Source organism: Miniopterus natalensis, chromosome 16 (assembly GCF_054644295.1).
Source record: "Miniopterus natalensis isolate mMinNat1 chromosome 16, mMinNat1.hap1, whole genome shotgun sequence".
Classification (NCBI taxonomy): Eukaryota; Metazoa; Chordata; class Mammalia; order Chiroptera; family Miniopteridae; genus Miniopterus; species Miniopterus natalensis.
The window spans coordinates 43,292,358-43,310,925 of NC_142096.1; the positions used below are offsets into that span (position 1 = coordinate 43,292,358).

An 18,568-nucleotide genomic window follows, 5' to 3' on the forward strand; every position below is an offset into this window, starting at 1 on the left:
CAGGAGCTCAAGGGAAGCTGAGGCACCAAGAGGCATGCCAGAGGCTTCCTGGCTCCATGCTGCACCAGTCACTCACACGTGTGCATATGTGCACAGGTACACACACGCGAGCCTTCTCCCCAGTCCACTGGCAGCATGGAGAACACAGGAGGGTCCCAGGTGTAGGCATCTGTGGGGTACTCCCGAGTCAGGCTGTGGTGATCAATGAAGCCACAGGTGGGGAGATGGCCTGGCAGGTGGTCAGGTCCTATCTTCTATGGCCTAGATCAGTTCATTTCCATTTAACATTCCATTTATTTCTCAAACTTGATGCTCTGTTACAGTAGAATCACTTCTATTCTCTGTAGAAAGTCCTGAGAAGTCATCCAAAAAATTAACGTCTTGCTTTCCAAACTGTGGGTGGTAAAATCGATATAGTGGCTTTTGACTAGGTTTTTTAAAATAAAAAATAGAATGGAATGAGGTAACCTGGACAGAATAGGAAAATACAAAGTGCCCCCACAGTAAGAGTTTATATATATAGGTCATAATTTTAAAATATACTTCTTACAGTAGATTTTGCTCAAAATTTCATAAAAGTGTGCTTGCTCTGGCATGAGTCTCCCAGGAAGGGGAGAACTGTGGCTGGGTTGGGTGGGGTGGTGGCCAGTCCCTGACCACGGTCATGGGGTCACTGACCAAGGCTTGGCGTCACCCGCAGCCTGAGTTCCATCCACAGTTCAGAGATAACTGTCCAGGGACCCAGGCTAAGGCCTGGCTCAGGACTGTCAGGGACCCAAGGAAACTCTCTTCTGTTGCCTGACCCTTAAGCCGTGAGGTGAGTGAAAAGTTCAGAGCCATGAGACAGACAATAGATTAAATGTTGTTACAACAAAGCCATTTTAAACACTTTCCATCTTCCCTTCCATGGCATCCAAGGAAGTCCCTTCAAGTAACAGCCTGTGTGAAGAAGTTATAGCAGCCCTGTCCTTCCTGTCAGTGCTGAGCAGGCACAGGAGCCAGGCCTTCAGTGGCCCCCATCTCCTGCCAGATTCCATCCAGCTGCTCTCCAGCCCCAGGTTTCTTCCCCAGTCCAGTCTTCTTCCCTCCCTCCTTCTGGGGGCTCGGCCCTGCAGCCCTGCATCACAGCCAGCAGGCTCTCTCATCTCCCCCAGCCCCACCATCTTCCTTGCCAGTCTTCTCCTGTACCTCTCACTGTCCCCGTACCTGCTTCCCAGAGCACCTGAACTGACACCCTCCCCACCCTTCTGTCCTCTCCCCTTACTTCCCCTCCATTCTTTGTGGTGTGGAGTAGTCAGCTGGAGATACAGGGTGGTGTAGGGAGCCATCCAGTGGGCCCTGTGACCAAGGACAAAGGGCATGTAGCTTTGCACTTCCAGGAACACCAACGGGTCCTCTGGGAGGGCAGACTCTACTCCATCATATCACCGAGGGCTGGGACTTGAGGACAGCCTGTGGACTTTCTCCTTTCCCATTTGGGATGCTGAGGGGTGAGTCTTCTGCATTACCTAGCAGAAATTTTACAAGCTCTCATCTGCAAAAATCTTGTGATGCTAGCAGCTCACAGCTGTTGCCCCCTGCTGGCCAAGTGTGGCAGCCACAGAGCTCATTCGTATTCTTGCTCAGACATTGACTGGGCCTGGAGGGTGCTTGAGCCCGGCCAGCTCTGCTCAGAGTGAACCTCTTCTGATGGAAAACTCACTGGCCAGGCTGAGGGTGTTGAGAACTGAACTGAGATCAGAGTCTGGAGGGAAACTGCTGGAAGCAACAGTCTATGTAAGAGGCACGTCCAGCCTCCAGCCATTTGGGCTCCCAGTGGCCACAGATGGAGGATTTCTGCCCCCCATGTGGTGCAGGATCAGTCCTGGCCTTTGGTGGCTGCTCTATTGATGGAGCCCAGAGCCACACGAGGCTCTCCAGTGAAGCTGGGACCCAGGCCAAGCTGCAGTGTCCTGGTGTCAGCCTTTGACTTGGCATCCAAGGCCCACTCCCCAGCAGGATAACAGCAGGCGTCCCCACAGACGGTCTCTTTCACACCCCAGGACACCTTGTGAAGCTTGAAGCAGATTTGCTTGTGTGAGGGGAGGAACCCCAAGACTCAAGTTGGGGGGACCTGCTGGGTGGCCTGTGGGTGCTGACCAGGGCCCAGGGCAGGAATGGCCTAGAGGCCTCGGAGATGAAAGCAGCTGCTGGCCAGTCCCTGGGGCCTCGTGAGAGAATCCACCGAATACACGGAATGGAGAGCCAGCCGGCCTCCCAGACTTCAGGAGGGTGTAGTGAGCGTTTGGCTACTAAACAGCGCACGAGAGTCCCAGGAAGGGTGCTAGCGCCAGGAACAGGGACACAGTTCCCGCTCTCAGGTTGTCGGAAAACTGGTGCTCTGCAGGGCCTCCCGGACCCTCCCTCAGGGGCCCGTGGGACCCCTAAGAGGGCTGAGAACTTGGTGGAGGTGGAATCTGGAAGGCCACTGCCTGGCTGAGATGTGGGAATATAGGACTTTTGCCTAGTAAGAGGTGGTGTCTTCTCCATGCATTCCCATGGGCACTGCTGTAAGGGAGGCCCTGACCCTCTGTTTCCATCCCCCATCTACAAATGTAAGCCTCCAGGTCCTTAGCCCCAGCAGGCCTCTCTGGATCACCAGGTAAGCCAGCTCCACCATCACCATTTTCCAATCTCTTTCCTTAACCAGGAGAAACTTACAATGTAGGTCTCCACTCTCAAGATCCTTAACATCCTACTAGGACAACCCGTCATCTAGGTAAGAGGTCTTCGTTGTCTTCTGGGAAAAATACCCTGGCGGATTGGAGCGTATTATCAGCTCCTCTCTCAGAGAGCTGTGCTGGGTGTGCAAACTTACAAAACCCAGCTGTCTCCTTGCTGAGCCTCATAGGACTCCTACACCCAGCTGGCCACCAGGCAGTTCTTGGAAGGTCTCAGGTTATGCATACAGGAAACCAGTGGCCTTAGGTGAATAAAGGAACTGCAATGCCATCCTCTCAAATACCAAGCTTCTAAATTCTCAGTTTGTGGCTTCTTGTCCCCACAACACCATCTCTCAAGCTGTATTTCACTCAAATGTCCTCACCCAGCTACTGATGGAGCACGCAGTGCACACTAGGCAGTATTCAGAGGGGGGAGAAGTGCTGGGTTTCTCCACGCAGGAGGGGGAGGGCTGTCACCTGGGGAGCTGGAGAAGGCCTCCCTGAGGTGGATGCCTGAGCAGAGAAGTGAGTACACAGGCCAGGGAGGTCTGGAGTGGACTTCCTGTTCCAGGATTGAGAACAGTCACACAAAGACCCTGAGGTGAGAGTGTGAGTTGAAGGAAGAGCCTGAGGCCCTGGTGGTTGGAGCCGAGGCTCCAACCAAAGTCACGGTAACACGTTGGACTGTTTTCTGAGAGAGGTGGGAGCCAGCTTGAGACGAGTGTGATGAGGTTCCCCTTTGAGACTGAGAACTAGGCCCACAGAGATTGGGCAGGGAGTTCAAGGTCACACTGTCAGCAAACCTTACCGGCTCCTCAGGCTGCTCCCCTGCACACTGAGCTGCCAAAATGGCCTTCTTGCTAGCTAGAGCCGAAAGTAGCAGGGTCCTGCCCAGCCAGGTCTAAGGCCTATATGTCTGGCTCTAGGGTCCCTGCTCAATCAAGAGATACAGGCAAGGGGAGTAGAAATTTAGGGGCCAAAGAGCATCATTCCAGGGCCTCCTGGACCAACCTGGCTAGCATGGGGACCCAGGAGCAGGCAGCCTATGGAGGGGCGGTGGGTGCTGGCACCAGGCAGAGCTGCAGGCAGGGGCTGGGCCCTTTGCAGATGGGGGAACACCAGCTCCTAGGAAGTGCCCATGTGGGAGACATTTAGCCAAGGCTGCACCAACCTCCACCCACTGAGCCATGCTCAGGACCGGGGCTTTGGGGCAAAGCAGGGTAGAAAAGGAAAAAGCATTCTGTGCTAAGGGGCTGGGAGGCAGGGCATAAGTAGGCAGTCAGTTCTCAAAGCCCAACGCACTTGGCAAGCCCAGAGCTTCCCAGGTAGCTAAAGGAGAGGGGACCGGCAGTGCGGAGGGTGACCCCGGGGACCAAGGGTGTGCTGGAATGGAGCCTGTAGCCTTCCCACTGCCCAGTCCCACCTTGGGTGTGCATGGGGCCCAGCCAAAGCTGCTGCACCGGCATCAGAGCACAGAGGAGATGCTGAATTCCTCCTGGTTAGAACCCTGAAATCCGGAGGACGGTGGGCACGGACGACCTGCCACACTTGAAGGGAAAATTATATTCTGCCTGTAAAAGGTTAGTCTTAGGGACAAGAAATCCTCAGAGAGCACATCCTCAGGCAGGAACTGGCCCAGATGACAAAAGGCTAAAGCTACAGGGTGCTGACAGAACGTGGAGACCAAACCCAGATCTCGAAGTGAGACAAAAATCAGTGAAGCCAACGGGGGCAGGGTACTTGGAATACCACCCCACCCCTGGGCTTGAGTGTGCCATAGGTCCTCCCGTCCACCCCAGGGACAAAGCCAGAGCGCCCACACCCTCCAGGTCACTGCTTGGCAGGTCCCCTGTGACCCTGTAAGGTGGGTGGTTCCATGCCCCAGGGGAGATGGAAAGTTCCAACTCTGATCAAATCTCACCCCAAAACTCTCCACCTTATGGTGGCCACAGAACTCTGGGCCATGACAAGACCACTGACTAGCTCCTGCCCAAGCCACACCCTGATGGCCACTGTCCCACACATTTCCAGCAAAGAGACCCAGGCAACCAAATCGCCTACTTACATACCTAAGGATGTGCAAACCAGACCTAGGTGACTGGAGAGTACACACCTGGAGAGTTCAGACCTGTCTCCCCAGCTTCAGAGGCCTGGTTACAAGAATGTCATCCCTAGCAGGGAAGCATTGGTTGGCAGGCCGGACACCTGGGTTGTGGGGAACAGGCGACAGTGAGTCTGAACTGCCTCTACAAGATACAAGAGCACTGCAGGTGCTGGCCTGGATGTTCAGAACTCCTGGGGTTTATGACCCATGGCCCTGGAGCACAAAGTCGGATGTTAAGGTCTGTGTGGCACAGAGAGGCCACAGGGTCACAGCAGGGTCAAGTTGGAGGGCAATCTGAGGGCAGCGGGCTAATGTGGTCACAACAGCCACCCTCTCAGATGTGCCTGCTGGACTGCATGCCAGGATCACCACCACCCTGTCCCCCATGATTTTCCAAATAGCCCCACAGATTACATAATAACCTGGCATCGCACAAACCGGGGGCTCGGCCATGCAGTCAGACACATTTTCAAAGGATGCCTGAGTCTTCTGTCTGATCCATGCCAGGGACCTTGGGGACACTGTGAATTGACCTTGGTTGCTCAAAATCATGAGACCCCCCTCCTAATGTAGCTTGTTCTGCAAGCCACAGGGTCCTGTGAGTCAAAGTGCACTCATGCCTTCACCCCACACATCCCTGCTGAGCACCTGCCATGGGCCGGAGGTGGTCTGCTTGCTGGACACAGAAACAGCATCCTCTGGCCTCAAGGGCTGATGCTCTGGGGGGAGGCAACAAGCAAGTAGCCCAGACAAACACCAACGGGCAGTGCCACTCCAGCCTAGACAGGTGGGCAGGGGCTCCAGAGTGCTCCTCTCCCGGGGAGCACCACATGCCCACTGAAGAAAAGCCCAAAGCTCAGGATAAGATGCTAGGCGGCCACTGCATGGATGTGGGATGTGGCAGCCCTGCCCAGACTCAAGGCCTGCTGGACGGGCAAAGGCCTGCTGCACACCCATGTCCCTGTGGGCAGCGGGGCCCTCACCCCCAATGCTATGGAACCACTACAGTGTCACCACACCTGGGCTGGGAACATCTTGTGACACACACAGAGCCTAGACTTCAGCCTCCAAAGGAAAAGCCCCCAAAGCTTTCCCAAGCCAACCTTTCCCATACTCCTGTCATTCGAGGTCACAGAAGACCATGGAAGGAGCTGACCTGGATCCCAGAACTCCAGGACTCTGAAGACACACTTATGCATGCGCCACACACACACACACACACACACTCACATTCTTATGCACTCTCATGCACTCACACACCCATGCACACTCCTCACATGGTACCCAACGTACCCCTAGACCTTGCCCATGGGACTGGTGCTGTCACAGGGTCCTTCCCACCCAGCTCCATCCTGCCGTCCTGCCTCAGACCTCTCCTCTTCCTCTCGTCTCCCCTCCCCCTGTGTACAGTTAAGAAGCTCCTTCCCTTTGTCACTTTCACTGTGGCCTTTGTCACTTTCACTGTGGCACAGCCAAGACCCAGAAAAGCCGAGCAAAAAGGTCAGGGTGACAGCTCCTGACAGGCGATGTGCTATACTAGTGTGAGGTGGTTTCCTGTTGTTTTAAGTGTGAGGTGCGAGCTTCGGGGAACACACAGGAGGCCCAGACTCACAGACGTGTGGAGGGGGCTGGTCTCGGTCCCTGCCAGCCAGGAGCAGGAGCGGCCGCTGGGCACGGGGTGCGGGTGCGGGTTCAGGCCACGCGGCACACAGCAGGTGCTCCGTGACTATGCGCTGGACATGGCCCTGAGTGGGCACCTGGGCACACGGAAGGCCTCGCAGTCGGGCCGGGGCCGCAGGCGTCGTTCTAACCGGCCTGTGGGTTCTGCGCCGGGGTCAGGGCAGGCTGGCTTCGTGAGTGGACCCCTAGCTTCAGACGAGGCGGGTCCGGCGGGTCCGGCGGGTACACAGAAGGCTGGAGTCCATGGGGCAGAGGGTCTTGGCCCAGGCGGGAGCCACAGAGGCCCTGCCCGCAGGGGCGGAGTGGCCGGAGCCTGCCAAGCCGGACGCCGGTGTGGCCGGGTTTCCCGGGGATCGCTTCTGCCCACGCCACGGGCCAGCAGCCGCAGAAGCCCAGCCCGGCTCCAGGTCCTGTCACCCGCCACGCCCCCGCGAGGGGCCAGCCCCCCCAAGGCCTCCCGGCCCGCCGGCCCGCGGGAGGAGCCCTGTGCCGGCCCGCCGGCCTCCTCGGACGCATCCCCGCCCCGGTGCTCAGCCCTTCACGCGCCCGCACCTGTGCGTCTTCGAGCCCGCGTGGGAGCGCCCCCCACCCCCGCAGGGCCCGCGGGGGGCCAGGAGGCCCGGCAGCTCGGGCGGGGCCTGCGAGCCGGGGCCCGACGGCCCCCCCCCGCCGCCCCCGCCCGCCGCGCCCGCGCCGCCCGCCCCGCCCCGCCCCGCCCCGCCCGGCCCCGCGCGCCCGCCTCCCTCCGCCCGCGCGGCCCGCGCGAGTCAGGCCGAGCTGCTGGTCCGCGCCGTGGGGCTGCGTCCTGCGGGTGAGCCGCGGGGCCGCGCCGGGGCGGGCGCAGCGCGCGGGGACGGGGCCCAGGCGGCGCGGGAGACGGAGGGGGCGGGGGGCGCGAGGGGGGCCGGGAGGCCGGGAGCTGGGCGGCGGCGGGCCCGTGCTCGGCCGGCTGAGCCTGCGCCCGGACCCCAGCCCGCGCTCCCGCTCCCAGAGCTCGGGGGCGGCAGCGGGCAGACCCCGCCCGCGCCCCCCGGCCGGCGGCCCCGAGCTGCGCGGGCACCGGGGGCCGTCACGCAGCCCTGGGCGCCCCGTGACGCCTTCCGTGGGGACTGGGGAGCGTCAGCCTTCCCGGCTTAGGACGGGGCTGGGATCTAGGCGGCGGGGAGAACTGCCCCCTGGATCAGATCACCCTAGGACAGGAGCCTGCCCAGCAGCGCCGCCGCCCCGTGTGACATAGGTTACGCCGGCGTGTGGGGCGCCCAGGGGCCGGGCGTGCGCTGGGCCACCTCCGCCCTTCTCATCTCTGGGGACCAGGACAGGCTCCTACCTCGCCTGCCGGCCCGAGTCACTGATTGCCCAGCTTTCCCAGAAATCAGCCCGCGAGCCTGGGGGCGGTGAGGAGTCTGGCCCCGTCTGGCCCCGGAAGTGCCCGGCTGCCCCCTTCCTGACCCTGCTAGTGCCGATCCACTCCAGGCCTTTCCACCCACTTGGCCAGGGGCCTGGCTGGGGCTGCGGGGCTGCGGGGCTGCGGGGCTGCGGGGCTGCTGGGGCTGCGGGGCTGCTGGGCTGCTGGGCTGCTGGGCTGCGGGGCTGCTGGGCTGCGGGGCTGCGGGGCTGCGGGGCTGCTGGGCTGCGGGGCTGCTGGGCTGCGGGGCTGCTGGGCTGCTGGGCTGCGGGGCTGCGGGGCTGCTGGGCTGCTGGGCTGCGGGGCTGCTGGGCTGCTGGGCTGCGGGGCTGCTGGGCTGCGGGGCTGCTGGGCTGCTGGGCTGCGGGGCTGCTGGGCTGCTGGGGTACTGGGTGGGACTGTTCGTGGCTGCTGGGGCTGCTGGGGCTGCTGGGGCTGCTGGGGCTGCTGGGCTGCTGGGATACTGGGTGGGACTGTTCGTGGCTGCTGGGGCTGCTGGGGCTGCTGGGATACTGGGTGGGACTGTTCGTGGCTGCTGGGGCTGCTGGGGCTGCTGGGGCTGCTGGGGCTGCTGGGGCTGCTGGGCTGCTGGGGCTGCTGGGGCTGCTGGGGCTGCTGGGCTGCTGGGGCTGCTGGGATACTGGGTGGGACTGTTCGTGGCTGTGAATACCAGAGCTTCCCTGAGGACAGCTCAGGGCTCCTCCACGCCCAAACCTCACTTCAGGGAAGGCGGGGAAACAGGCTTCTTCCGCCCGCCCACCTGGATCCAGGGACAGGTCCCAGCTGGGCCTGGCATGTCCACCCACTCCAGGGCTGGGCAGGAGAGGCTTGGGGCCCATTCTCAGGGGCACCACCAACCTCTCCCGAAGCCTGTTCTCTTTCTTCCTCCCAGTGCCTAGAAACTGCCTCCCCAGGCAGGGAATGCTCTTCCCCTGCCCACAGCTGCCCCCTGAAAAAGGCACCATACTCCTCCTCCCACTTTGTGCCTCCTACTAAACCGACCAGAACCTCAGCTAGTTACATTCAAAGTGCTTTTTCCACCCACTGCTACTGGTCTCTGCCCACTGGGTCGGAAGGCACAGGGCAGCCCCCACTGACTCACACTCACAGGCGGAAACTCACCTGTGCCCATTCCCACCTGTAATATGCCACTGGCTCTCCCTGAGCCTGTTTCCCAGCCATGAAATTGGGGAATAGCAGGTCCTTATGGGGTCATGGTCTCCAGCATTCAGTAACACACAGAAGGCTTGAGCTTCCCCATTGCCAAAGCTGCCCTAAGCAGGTGCTCAGCTCAGCCCCTGGGTCCCCATGGCAAGCGTGGAGCTGGCCTGTGGTAAGTTCTAGAAGCCAGTTAGCATTTCTGATCACCATCCCCCACCCCCAGGACCACAGGCAGCCACTCTGTCTTCCCTTGGTCTCTACTGATGCTGTACCCCCAGCAGCAAGAGCCACAGGTTTGGGGAGGGGTCTTAGCTAGGAGTCCGCACTGCATGAGGAGAGAAGGATGGAGCAGAAGGGCCCTATGTTCCCTTTCTACTGCTAGAAGCTGCAGCCCCCCTACAAGTGGGGTCACCAGGCTACTTGTGCTGGTGGGAGCCAGGGTCCCAGCCTCCAACCAGCTGTGTCTCTTCAAAGCAGGAGGCTTTCTTAGCGTGTGAGACCTACACAGGAGCCTGTGCCCCCCAGAATGAAGGTCTTCCTGCCCGTACTGCTGGCGGCCCTTCTGGGTGTGGAACAAGGTGAGATGCCCTGGGGCCCCTGCCTTTGGGTGGCTGTGCTCTCCTCCTGGATTCCCTCTACCCCTCTCTCCCGAGTAGTGTCCACACATCCGTCGAGCCTGTCTCTCTGTGACCTGTTCTGTGCAACCTGGGAGGCCCCTCTCCCCCTCCAAGCCATTCCTCCTGCCTCCTGCCCCTACACCCTGCACTTGGATATCTTCTGCAGCCTCTCCCCTTCTTCCACAGCCCACTCCCTGGTGTGCTTCTCTTGCACGAATCAGAACAGCAACTTCTACTGCCTGAAGCCCACCATCTGCTCTGACTCTGACAACTACTGCGTGACCATATCTGCCGCTGCTGGCGTCGGTGAGTGCTGGCCAGGCGGTCAGGCCTGCCCCCACCCCATCCTGTCCCTGCTGCCTCTCCACTCACCCTCCTTTTCCGGTGCAGGGAACATTGTGGATTTTGGCCACAGCCTGAACAAGGGCTGCTCCCCAGTCTGCCCTGCGCCCCCCAGCATCAACATCGGTGTGGCATCCATGGGCACCCACTGCTGCCAGAGCTTCCTGTGCAACATCAGCGCAGCTGATGGCGGGCTGCGGGCCAGCACCACCGTGCTTGGCCTCGGGCTCCTGCTCAGCCTGCTGTCAGCTCTGCTGCGGCTCTGCCCCTGACCACCTGGACCCTGTGCCGGGCCCTGACTCCCACAGCTCAGGAAGGAAAGCCCAGCCCCAGCCAGACCCCTCGACTCCTCACCCTGCCTGATCCCACCCCCTCGGCCTCAGTCCCCACCATCAGGCCTGTCCCCTGCACCTACACCTGCCCCCAGAGGGGCCAGCTGCCCTCACTTCCAGGGTCAATGATGTGACCTTCCTCAAATTAGGGTCCTCCTGGAGCCTGTGGGTCCAGCAGTCATAGCTGCATCACTGGGACACACTGGGAGGGGTACCTAAGCCCCAGGCCGTGTCCCCATCCAGGCCCTGCCCATCCTAGACAGTGGCTTGGAAGGGGGAACATGCTGTGGGTGTAGACACCCAGCTGTATGGACAGGTGTGTCTGTATAGCCCTTTTGGCCGTGCTTGGGGGATGGGTGAGGGTAAGCAGCCCTAGAGCCCTGAGCTCCAGCACCAGAGCCCGGTCTTATGCATTTCTGTACTTCACTTTCCACTCACTTCAATAGCCGCCTCCAGGTCTCCACTGTGGACCTGGGAATCAGCTCCCACCCCCAATCCAGCAGTAGCACCCACCCATGCCCCACCCCACACCCCCACCCTGGAGCCCTCCTGCTTCTTTGGTGCCTCAAATAAACAGCTGTTCCCACCCACCTCTTCCTGTTATGCTGTGGCAACCCCCATTCCAGCTGTGTCCAAGTGTGGGGGGTCTGGGGATGCCTCTGTGGTGCAGCTCCTCACTGAGACCCACTTGGGGACAGTGTGGGAGGAGGGACCTCCAAGTCCAGAGCTAGCTGCCCATGGTTCTAGAAGGGAGCTCACCCCATGTCTTCCACTTTCTCCTGCCCCAGGCTGAGCAGGGCCATGTGGGAAGTTCTCTCTCAGATAGGACTGGTCAGAAGCAGGGAGGGAAATCAGCGTGCTTCTGGGAGGAGGGGAGGAATCAGGTTGGACAGAAGAGAACTTGAGGGGGCCTGGGACTTGGGGCCAGAATTCCAGGGCCTACTGGGCCAAAGAGGACAGAAAACTTGGTTGGGCAGGAGGAAACTCACTCAGTGAGTGCATGGCCAGGACCTGCCCCAAAGGCCTATGGGAGCAGGTTGGGGGCTCCCCTGGAGAAGGCCTTAGACCTTGGCTGGAGGGCAGGGGTGCTGCCCCCAAGCCCCCAGCCATCTCTGCTGCACACCCATTTTTTCTTGGCAAACCTGTTATGGGTGTAAGGACCCAGGGCAACTGTCTACGGACTCTGCTGCCGGGGACGTGTGTTCACAGCCAAGGGGCTTTGGCTGGGCCGGTGGGCAAGAGCAGGATGAGTGAATGAGGGAAGCAAGGTGCTCTATCCACTCAGCTCCCAACCCAAGCCATCCCAGGCTGGCCAGAAGCTCCGATGTGCCTGTGTCCAGGGCCATGGGACAGTGGTCACCATGGGGACCAAGATTCTGGCCTGTCTTTCAGGATCCCTGAGGTCAGGGGCAGGTGAGGAGCTTTGCACAGGATGGTCGCTGTGAAAGTACGAGCTCAGTGCCTTTGTCCCCATGGCCACCAAAGGGGGACGGCCAGTGGCGATGGGTCGAGAAGGGGTCTGCCCCAGGAAGTTGGGGTGACCCAGAGGGAAGACTAAGGGAAAGAGCCTCAGGCCTGGTCAACACTGGAGCAGGCTGGTTGAGACTCATCAGGCAGTGAAAATGTGAATCACTTGAGTGGGTCAGACCAGCACTAAAAACAAAAGAATTCAAGGGGCGAGGGATCAGAATGTCCTCCGCCAGGACCACCGGTGATTGTCAGGCTATGACCATCCAAGTTCTGAGTCCTCACGTAAAACGCAATCACCACATTGTTCACTCAGACCACAGGCAGCTTTGCTGAAGGGGCTGAGGCCAGTGAGGCCATTGGGCTGGGCAGTGGCCTAGTTGGGAGAGAGGAAGCTGCACAGGTGGACAGGAAAGTCACTGTCAGGAATTTGGAATTGACTCTGGGGACCCAGGAGCCACAGGGCTGGCCTCAGTGGCAGAATACCTGTGTAACAACTCTGCCTGCTGATACTAACCTAAGCTCCTACTCCTACCCAGGTGATACTAATCTGTCATTTTGCTTCCTGCAACTACAGTGAGAGGTGGGTACAGGTATCCCCAGTTTGCTAAGTGGAAACAGGCCCAGAAGATTGCAGCCACTTGCTCTGCTGTGTCTGTGACCCTGGAGGCCTGGTGCTGCCTCTGCTTGGGTGGAGGCCTGAGTCCTTCTAGGGCTGGGGTTGAGGTGGCCCTGACCTTCTGGGGCAGCCGGTGCCACTCCAGGTTCTGCTGCCCCTCCCTGGGGGGGGGGGGGGCTGTGTGCTGGGGTGAGGGAGGCTGGGTGGGTATGGGGAGGGAGTGGAGGAGGTGGGAGAGGGAGCCCAAGGCCCTGAGTTTTGATTACCTGCAGCCTGTGGGAGGAGAGGAAGACAGAGGAGGGGGAGAAGGGGGGGGAAGGGCAGGGGAGGGGAGCCTGTGCAGGGCTTCGTACCCCAGTCTCTTCTGTTCCGGTATCTGCCCAGGCTGCCATGAGGGGCCAGGCACAGCACTGTCCAGCTGGGCACACTGGTCAGGAGCCCAGACTCCCCAATCTCAGTGCCCAGGTGATACCCCCACTTTCGTGCCTCCACCCACAGATGGGGTCTCTGGGAGTGAATTGGCGTGTCCAATGGGGTGGGGGGCTCACAGCCCCTGTCCTCACAGGCTGCTCCATATCCTCTGGCCCCTACCTGAGGACCAGAGCAGTCCTGACCAGTCTCCCACTGCTCCCATGGTGCCCACACCCCTGACGGCCCTGTAGAGCCCTGCACCACCTCCTCCCAGTCCTTAACATCCATCTGCCTCTGTGTTCCCTGCCTTGCTCCCCACTGGAGGGGGTGGTGCCAAGACCATCCCTGGGGCTGCTGGCTCAGCCACAGCACAAGCACCCAGAAGGGGTCCATGGGCAGGAGTGGGCAGGCAAGCCCTCTGAGCCCCACCCCAGGGAGTTTCCTGGGACCCCTTAGGTAATAACCTCATAAGGGGTGATTTGAGGAGTGGTTTAGGAAGGGCAGCCCCCTAGAGAAATCTGAATGAAATGTGAATTCTTTGGGTGGAAAGGATTTAACATCTGGAAAACAGGTGGAAAGCACAGGGTGAGGGGTGTGAGGATGAAGTAAGCACCCACAGTTCTAGACCTGGGGGTAGGGCAGCTGGGACAGGAGTGGCCAGTGTGGCCACTGTCCCCTGGGCATCCACATGGCATCAGGTGGATGGAAACCCTGAGGCCTGTGCACAGTAACATCTGCCTTCACCCCTCCAATACAACAACCAGGGCAGAGTGGGTAGGAGGCTCATGGCACAGCCCAGAGGGGGCAGGCCCCAGGCTGAGCAGAGCCCTCCCCACTCCTACCCTTTTCAGGTCCTTTAAACAGTGGTCATTCAGTGTTTCAGTCTCCCAGTCCATTTGCCATCCCACTTTTGTACAGGGAGGTCTCCTGGAACCTTTCTGTAATATTGGACAGAAAGAGCCCACCCCTTCTGACATAGCTGGGCTCCTTCCTGAGCACAAGGACACCAGCACTGAGGGCCTTCAGACCCTCTCACACCCAACCCAAGGCCACTCCCCTCCCTCTCATTCCTCAACTTCTCTGCTGCCTGCCCCCAGCCTCATGATCCCTCCTCCAGAAAGCCCAGGAGCCAGTGGGGACACTAAGGCAGCTAGTGCAGAGCAGCCACCTGCCCTGGGACCCAGCTGAGGCTTAGGTCAGCCATACAGGTCCCTGAACTCTGCCCCTAGGCCAGGCTTCCACTAGACAGGGGGGCTCAAAACGGAGCCCCTGGAACCCCACCCATGGGATCGAACACTAATCTACCCACATTGACTGTCCCAGTGACCATGGGAAGGGCATCGTGGAGCATAGGCCAGGGTATAGGACGGTACACTCTTGGCACTCCAGGCCTGAACTGGGGGGCAAGAGGAGAGGGGCTCAGAGGCTGGAAGGGTGGGTTCCAGTCACTCTTACCTACACAGGTACTGGGGTGTGGGTCTGGGCCTCTTCTCACATTAAGCCCTTGAGGGAGCATAACTCTGGGTCCGTAGAGATGTGGGGCTCAGACTCCCCCAAGTGACCCTCCACCCTTCCCTGGAGGGCTGGGCAGAGGCAGGAGTCTTGAATCTCTCCCTATTAATATACAGCCTATTGACCTATAATAACAAAACAGCAAGTTATTTTACCAGAAAAATGGGTTCACTCAGGAATAACAGGAATTGCAATTCGGGACATGCAAGCTATGGTGAACCCATAGGCAAGTCTGAAGAACAAAGGAGAGGAGCATTACTTTACAGAGAAAAAGGTGAGTTGGAAAGGTTGTTATAAACAAAATGTCCACTGGAGGAAACTGGAGTTCTAAGTGTAGTGGCCACTGTCCACTGAGTGTAAATTATTCAGGAGGCTTTGGCTACAAATAAATGATAAATATTTATTCAAGGGCCTTAGGGTTTGCAAACCAGAAGCACAACTCAGCAATACCCACAGTATTCCCAAGAAGAAAGAAAAGCTAAGAGTTCTTATAGAAAAAAGTACATTCTTGAGAAGACTCAGTCCTTCATTCTTTGCTTCAGGATTGGTCAGAAATGGTGATCTCTCAGATCTCAGGTAGTCTCAGGCAGTCTGGATACAGGAATAGTCTTTCCTGATGTGATAGGCAGTTAGACATGAGCAGAGCAAGGACAATGGGCCAGGTACATAGGGCTTTTTATAGGTCCTCACTCCAAGGGTGACCTTTCCTCCCCTAGCATATCTCTGGTCCTTCAGTTTGGACCCCCTGATATTTCCTCCCTAGAGATAATGTCTAGGCCTCCTTTGTATTTCAGCTCCAGGCCCAGAAAAGCAGCAAAACCAGACAAGCAACACCAATACTGCCCTCAGGACTAGCTGCATTGAATAATGACCCCCTATCCTGGCATTGACCAATCAATCAGTGCTGACCTAGACCCTGAAAAGACACACCTGGAAAGCTGGTGAATATTCTGTTAAGATCTTCCCCTGGGACCTCCCCTAAAATCTCCACTCTTAAAACCCTTAGAACCAAGGACCCAGAGTGCTCTCCCTCCTGAGAATATGCCCTCACCTTTCCCTTCCCTGCCCCCACCCCACCCCCTCCAGGCATATTACCATTACCTTCCTCACTCCCAAGCTCCAACAATGGCCCTTCTTTTGCCTCTATAACTTGTTTCTTCAGTCCAGTTCTTCTATGAATTACTTCTCCTACCTCTGTGATTTTATAAATAAATGTCCTCTTATAGTTTGAGTCTTGTCTCTGAATTCTTTCCTAGCCAGAACTAAAGTACCAAGGTTGCTAAATCTAGGTCCAGTCTGACCCCACTTGTCTAACATCTGGTGCTGTTCCTGCCACCTACAATACTAAGACCTTCAGGAGGTAATCAGAGGGTTATCTATAAGGTGATAGATAGAAGATGATGATAGATGATTGATAGATAGATGATTGATAGATAGATGATAGATAGATAGATAGATAGATAGATAGATAGATAGATAGATAGATAGATGATAGATAGATAGATGATAGATAGATAGATGATAGATAGATAGATAGATAGATAGATAGATAGATAGATAGATAGATAGATGATAGATAGATAGATAGATAGATAGATAGATAGATAGATAGATAGATAGATGATAGATAGATGATAGATAGATAGATAGATAGATGATAGATAGATGATAGATAGATAGATAGATAGATAGATAGATAGATAGATAGATAGATGATAGATGATATAGATTTCCTAGCATAACTGGAGACTTCAAAAGTTTAAGTTCCCAGGCAGTTAAAGCAAGAGTAGAATTGTTTCCTTATGCCTCTGCTTACTTGATTTCAGCAATTTAGCAGCTTGACCATAGTGACTCCATTTCTCCACTCTGTTCTCACTACCTATTGGCTTAGTCATGGAGGTTTCTCGTTGGCTGGGTCTGTTTCCAGGCAAAGAGAAAAATCTTCCTCCTGCTGGAGTAGTAGAGACACTTCCTGTTGGAAATTTGAGGCATGCTTCTTCCTATTGGGATCTGTAGTTGACCTCAAGTGATACAGTGTGAGAGCCCCCCCTTCAGGCCTCCTGACTCCACTTTGGTGAGGTTTCCTTTAGTCATCCCACAGCCTTTCCCCAGGACTGCAAAGACTGGACAGAGGGACTTCAACCCTGCCTCACCACATTTCTTTTGGGACTCTGGGGGGACCCTGTTCCAGAGTCTCCTCCCTGTGCCTCTATGGGGCTAAGCATTACCCACTCCCCATTCTGTCCTCCATGCGGATCCTCTGAACTCTCAGCCCTTGCCAGTTGGGGTGGCGAGTCCAGAATTGGGTTCCCAGTGGTCCGTGTATCCTCTGGGCCCCAGCTCCAGAGCCTGGTGAAGACTGTGGTTCCTATGGGACTATGGAGAGAGGCACCCAGCAGAAGGGAATACTGAGGCCATGGGAAGACAGGGATGACCCAGCCACACTATGAGGGTGAAACCCCAGCCCCCCCTCCACCCCTGTCATCTGAGGACCCACCAGAACCACCAAGGTCGAGGACGGCAAAGGCCGCTGTGGAGGGAAAAGTAATTGTCCCTCTGCCCTTCTGGGTTTTTCGATGAGACCTGCCCTCTGATAAAAGACAGATTAACAGGGGGAAAACCAACAGACATTTAAAACATGGGTACCTCCAGTATACATGGGAGAGACCCAGGAACACCAAGTAACTCCTCAGAATGGCCCCCGCCACCACCTTCGATACCATCTCCAGCTGAAGACAAAATCTGTGTGTGGGGGGAGAGGGGGGTCAGTTACAGGAAGTTTTCTGGAAAAGCACAGTCAAGAGGGTGTGGTTATTATGCAGATTTAAGTCCAGCCTTCCCCACTGTGAAGGTTTTAGAGATTCAGGTCTCTTCTGATGGGGAGGGAGAGACACCCTCTACAGATGGAGATTCCCTTATAGATGTAAATGTCTCCTACAAAAGGGTAGCTACTCAGAACTTCTTTTTTGCCTCCTGTTTGTTAAAAATAGCCTGGCTATAAAATCAGAGGTGTATTTTGGGGTGACAATATCTGTTCTCCTTCACCCCTAGAAAGCCCTGAAAACATTAGCTCCACTCCCTTCTCGGGCCCTTCCCCTCTCCTGAGCTGGCATCCCTGCACAGGCGTGGCTCCAACTGTTCTGGGACCCTCCTGCTCACTGTGTTCATCAGTCCAGTTACCTCTCTCTGTTTTTAATCCTCGCCCGAGGATATTTTCTCCGTCGCTTTTTCAGAGAGAGTGGGAGAGAGAAACACCGATGGGAGAGAGACACATCAGTGGGCTGCCTCCCACACGTGCCCCAACCAGGGCCAGGGGTCGAGCCTGCAACCGAGGTGTGTGCCCTTGGCTGGAACCGAACCTGGGACCCTTCACTCTGCGGGCTGACACTCTGACCCTGAGCCAGAAAGGCGAGGGCGTTTTTCTTCTTACAGGGAGCCTGCTGTTTGTGTGACATCATCCATGTAGCTGAAGACCTCCCCCGGGGCCTGCCTGGGCTACCAGAGCAAAGCTCCAACCTCTCCAGATCAACCGGAGGAGGTGGGGCTCATAGTGCCCTCAGGGAAGAGGGCAGGGCTTCAGTGAGGAAGGGGCTGTCCCCTGGGTGCGAGGAGGAAGCTGTGTTCCGCGGAGGGCGTTTTCCACGCAGACTCATGACGGAGGAGGGGCATGGCTCAGTGAGCCTAGGAGTTTCAGTTTCCTGGAACTCAGGGCATGAAAGAAAACTGGGCCCAAGGCCAGAGGGCATTGAGCCAGTGAGGCCAAGTGCTTCCTGCTACTGACTACAGGGGCACAGAAACTGAAAGCCATTGGTGGGGCACCTCATACAGGGTGTGGGGTGTCAGGGAAGCTTTCTCCAGGAGGCCCAGCTCTGTTTTCTGTTTTGTCTGCTTGTTACCGGGAAGCCTCAGTGGGGCTCGGGCTGCCTGTCGCTGTATCCAATTCAAGGGAGGCAGGGTTGAATCATATAAAGCATTTATTGAGAAGGCCAACCAAGAAGACAAGGAGCATACAAGCATCCAAAACGTGTCTTACAGAGTGGCCTGAGGGATCGGGTTATATATGGGGCAAACTAGGCTGGGAATGGAATGCAGCTATGAGCAGCCCCTGAGGTCCGCAGACTTCATTCTTTTGTTCTTGGTCGTCTGGCGATGTCTCGATGAGGTGATATCTGGACTCCTGGGTGGGTCGGCCTGACCATGCATATTGGTTGTCTTG

The 18,568-nt window shown here is 57.4% G+C and overlaps 1 protein-coding gene across 2 annotated transcripts; it reads left to right on the forward strand.

Moving 5' to 3' along the window:
• Window positions 1-7,220: 7,220 nt before the first annotated feature.
• Window positions 7,221-10,371, forward strand: LY6E (lymphocyte antigen 6 family member E). Of its 2 annotated transcripts, none has more exons than XM_087825216.1 (4): window positions 7,221-7,297; window positions 9,530-9,630; window positions 9,856-9,975; window positions 10,060-10,371. In XM_087825216.1, exons 2-4 carry the CDS (start codon window positions 9,579-9,581, stop codon window positions 10,281-10,283), a joined length of 396 nt encoding a protein of 131 aa, XP_087681342.1. In that variant the 5' UTR covers window positions 7,221-7,297; window positions 9,530-9,578; the 3' UTR covers window positions 10,284-10,371. The 2 variants fall into 2 exon arrangements, with proteins under 2 accessions (XP_087681342.1, XP_087681343.1); XM_087825217.1 differs by having other exon boundaries at window positions 7,262-7,297; window positions 9,527-9,630.
• The last annotated feature ends 8,197 nt before the right edge of the window (window positions 10,372-18,568 follow it).

What these genes read in the sequence shown, in the direction of transcription:
- LY6E (XM_087825216.1), top strand. Translation starts at nt 9,579, where the DNA reads ATGAAGGTCTTCCTGCCCGTACTGCTGGCGGCCCTTCTGGGTGTGGAA. An exon ending in CCTTCTGGGTGTGGAACAAG is followed by an intron (nt 9,631 to 9,855) that starts GTGAGATGCCCT and finishes CTTCTTCCACAG; the next exon opens with CCCACTCCCTGGTGTGCTTC. An exon ending in ATCTGCCGCTGCTGGCGTCG is followed by an intron (nt 9,976 to 10,059) that starts GTGAGTGCTGGC and finishes TTTCCGGTGCAG; the next exon opens with GGAACATTGTGGATTTTGGC.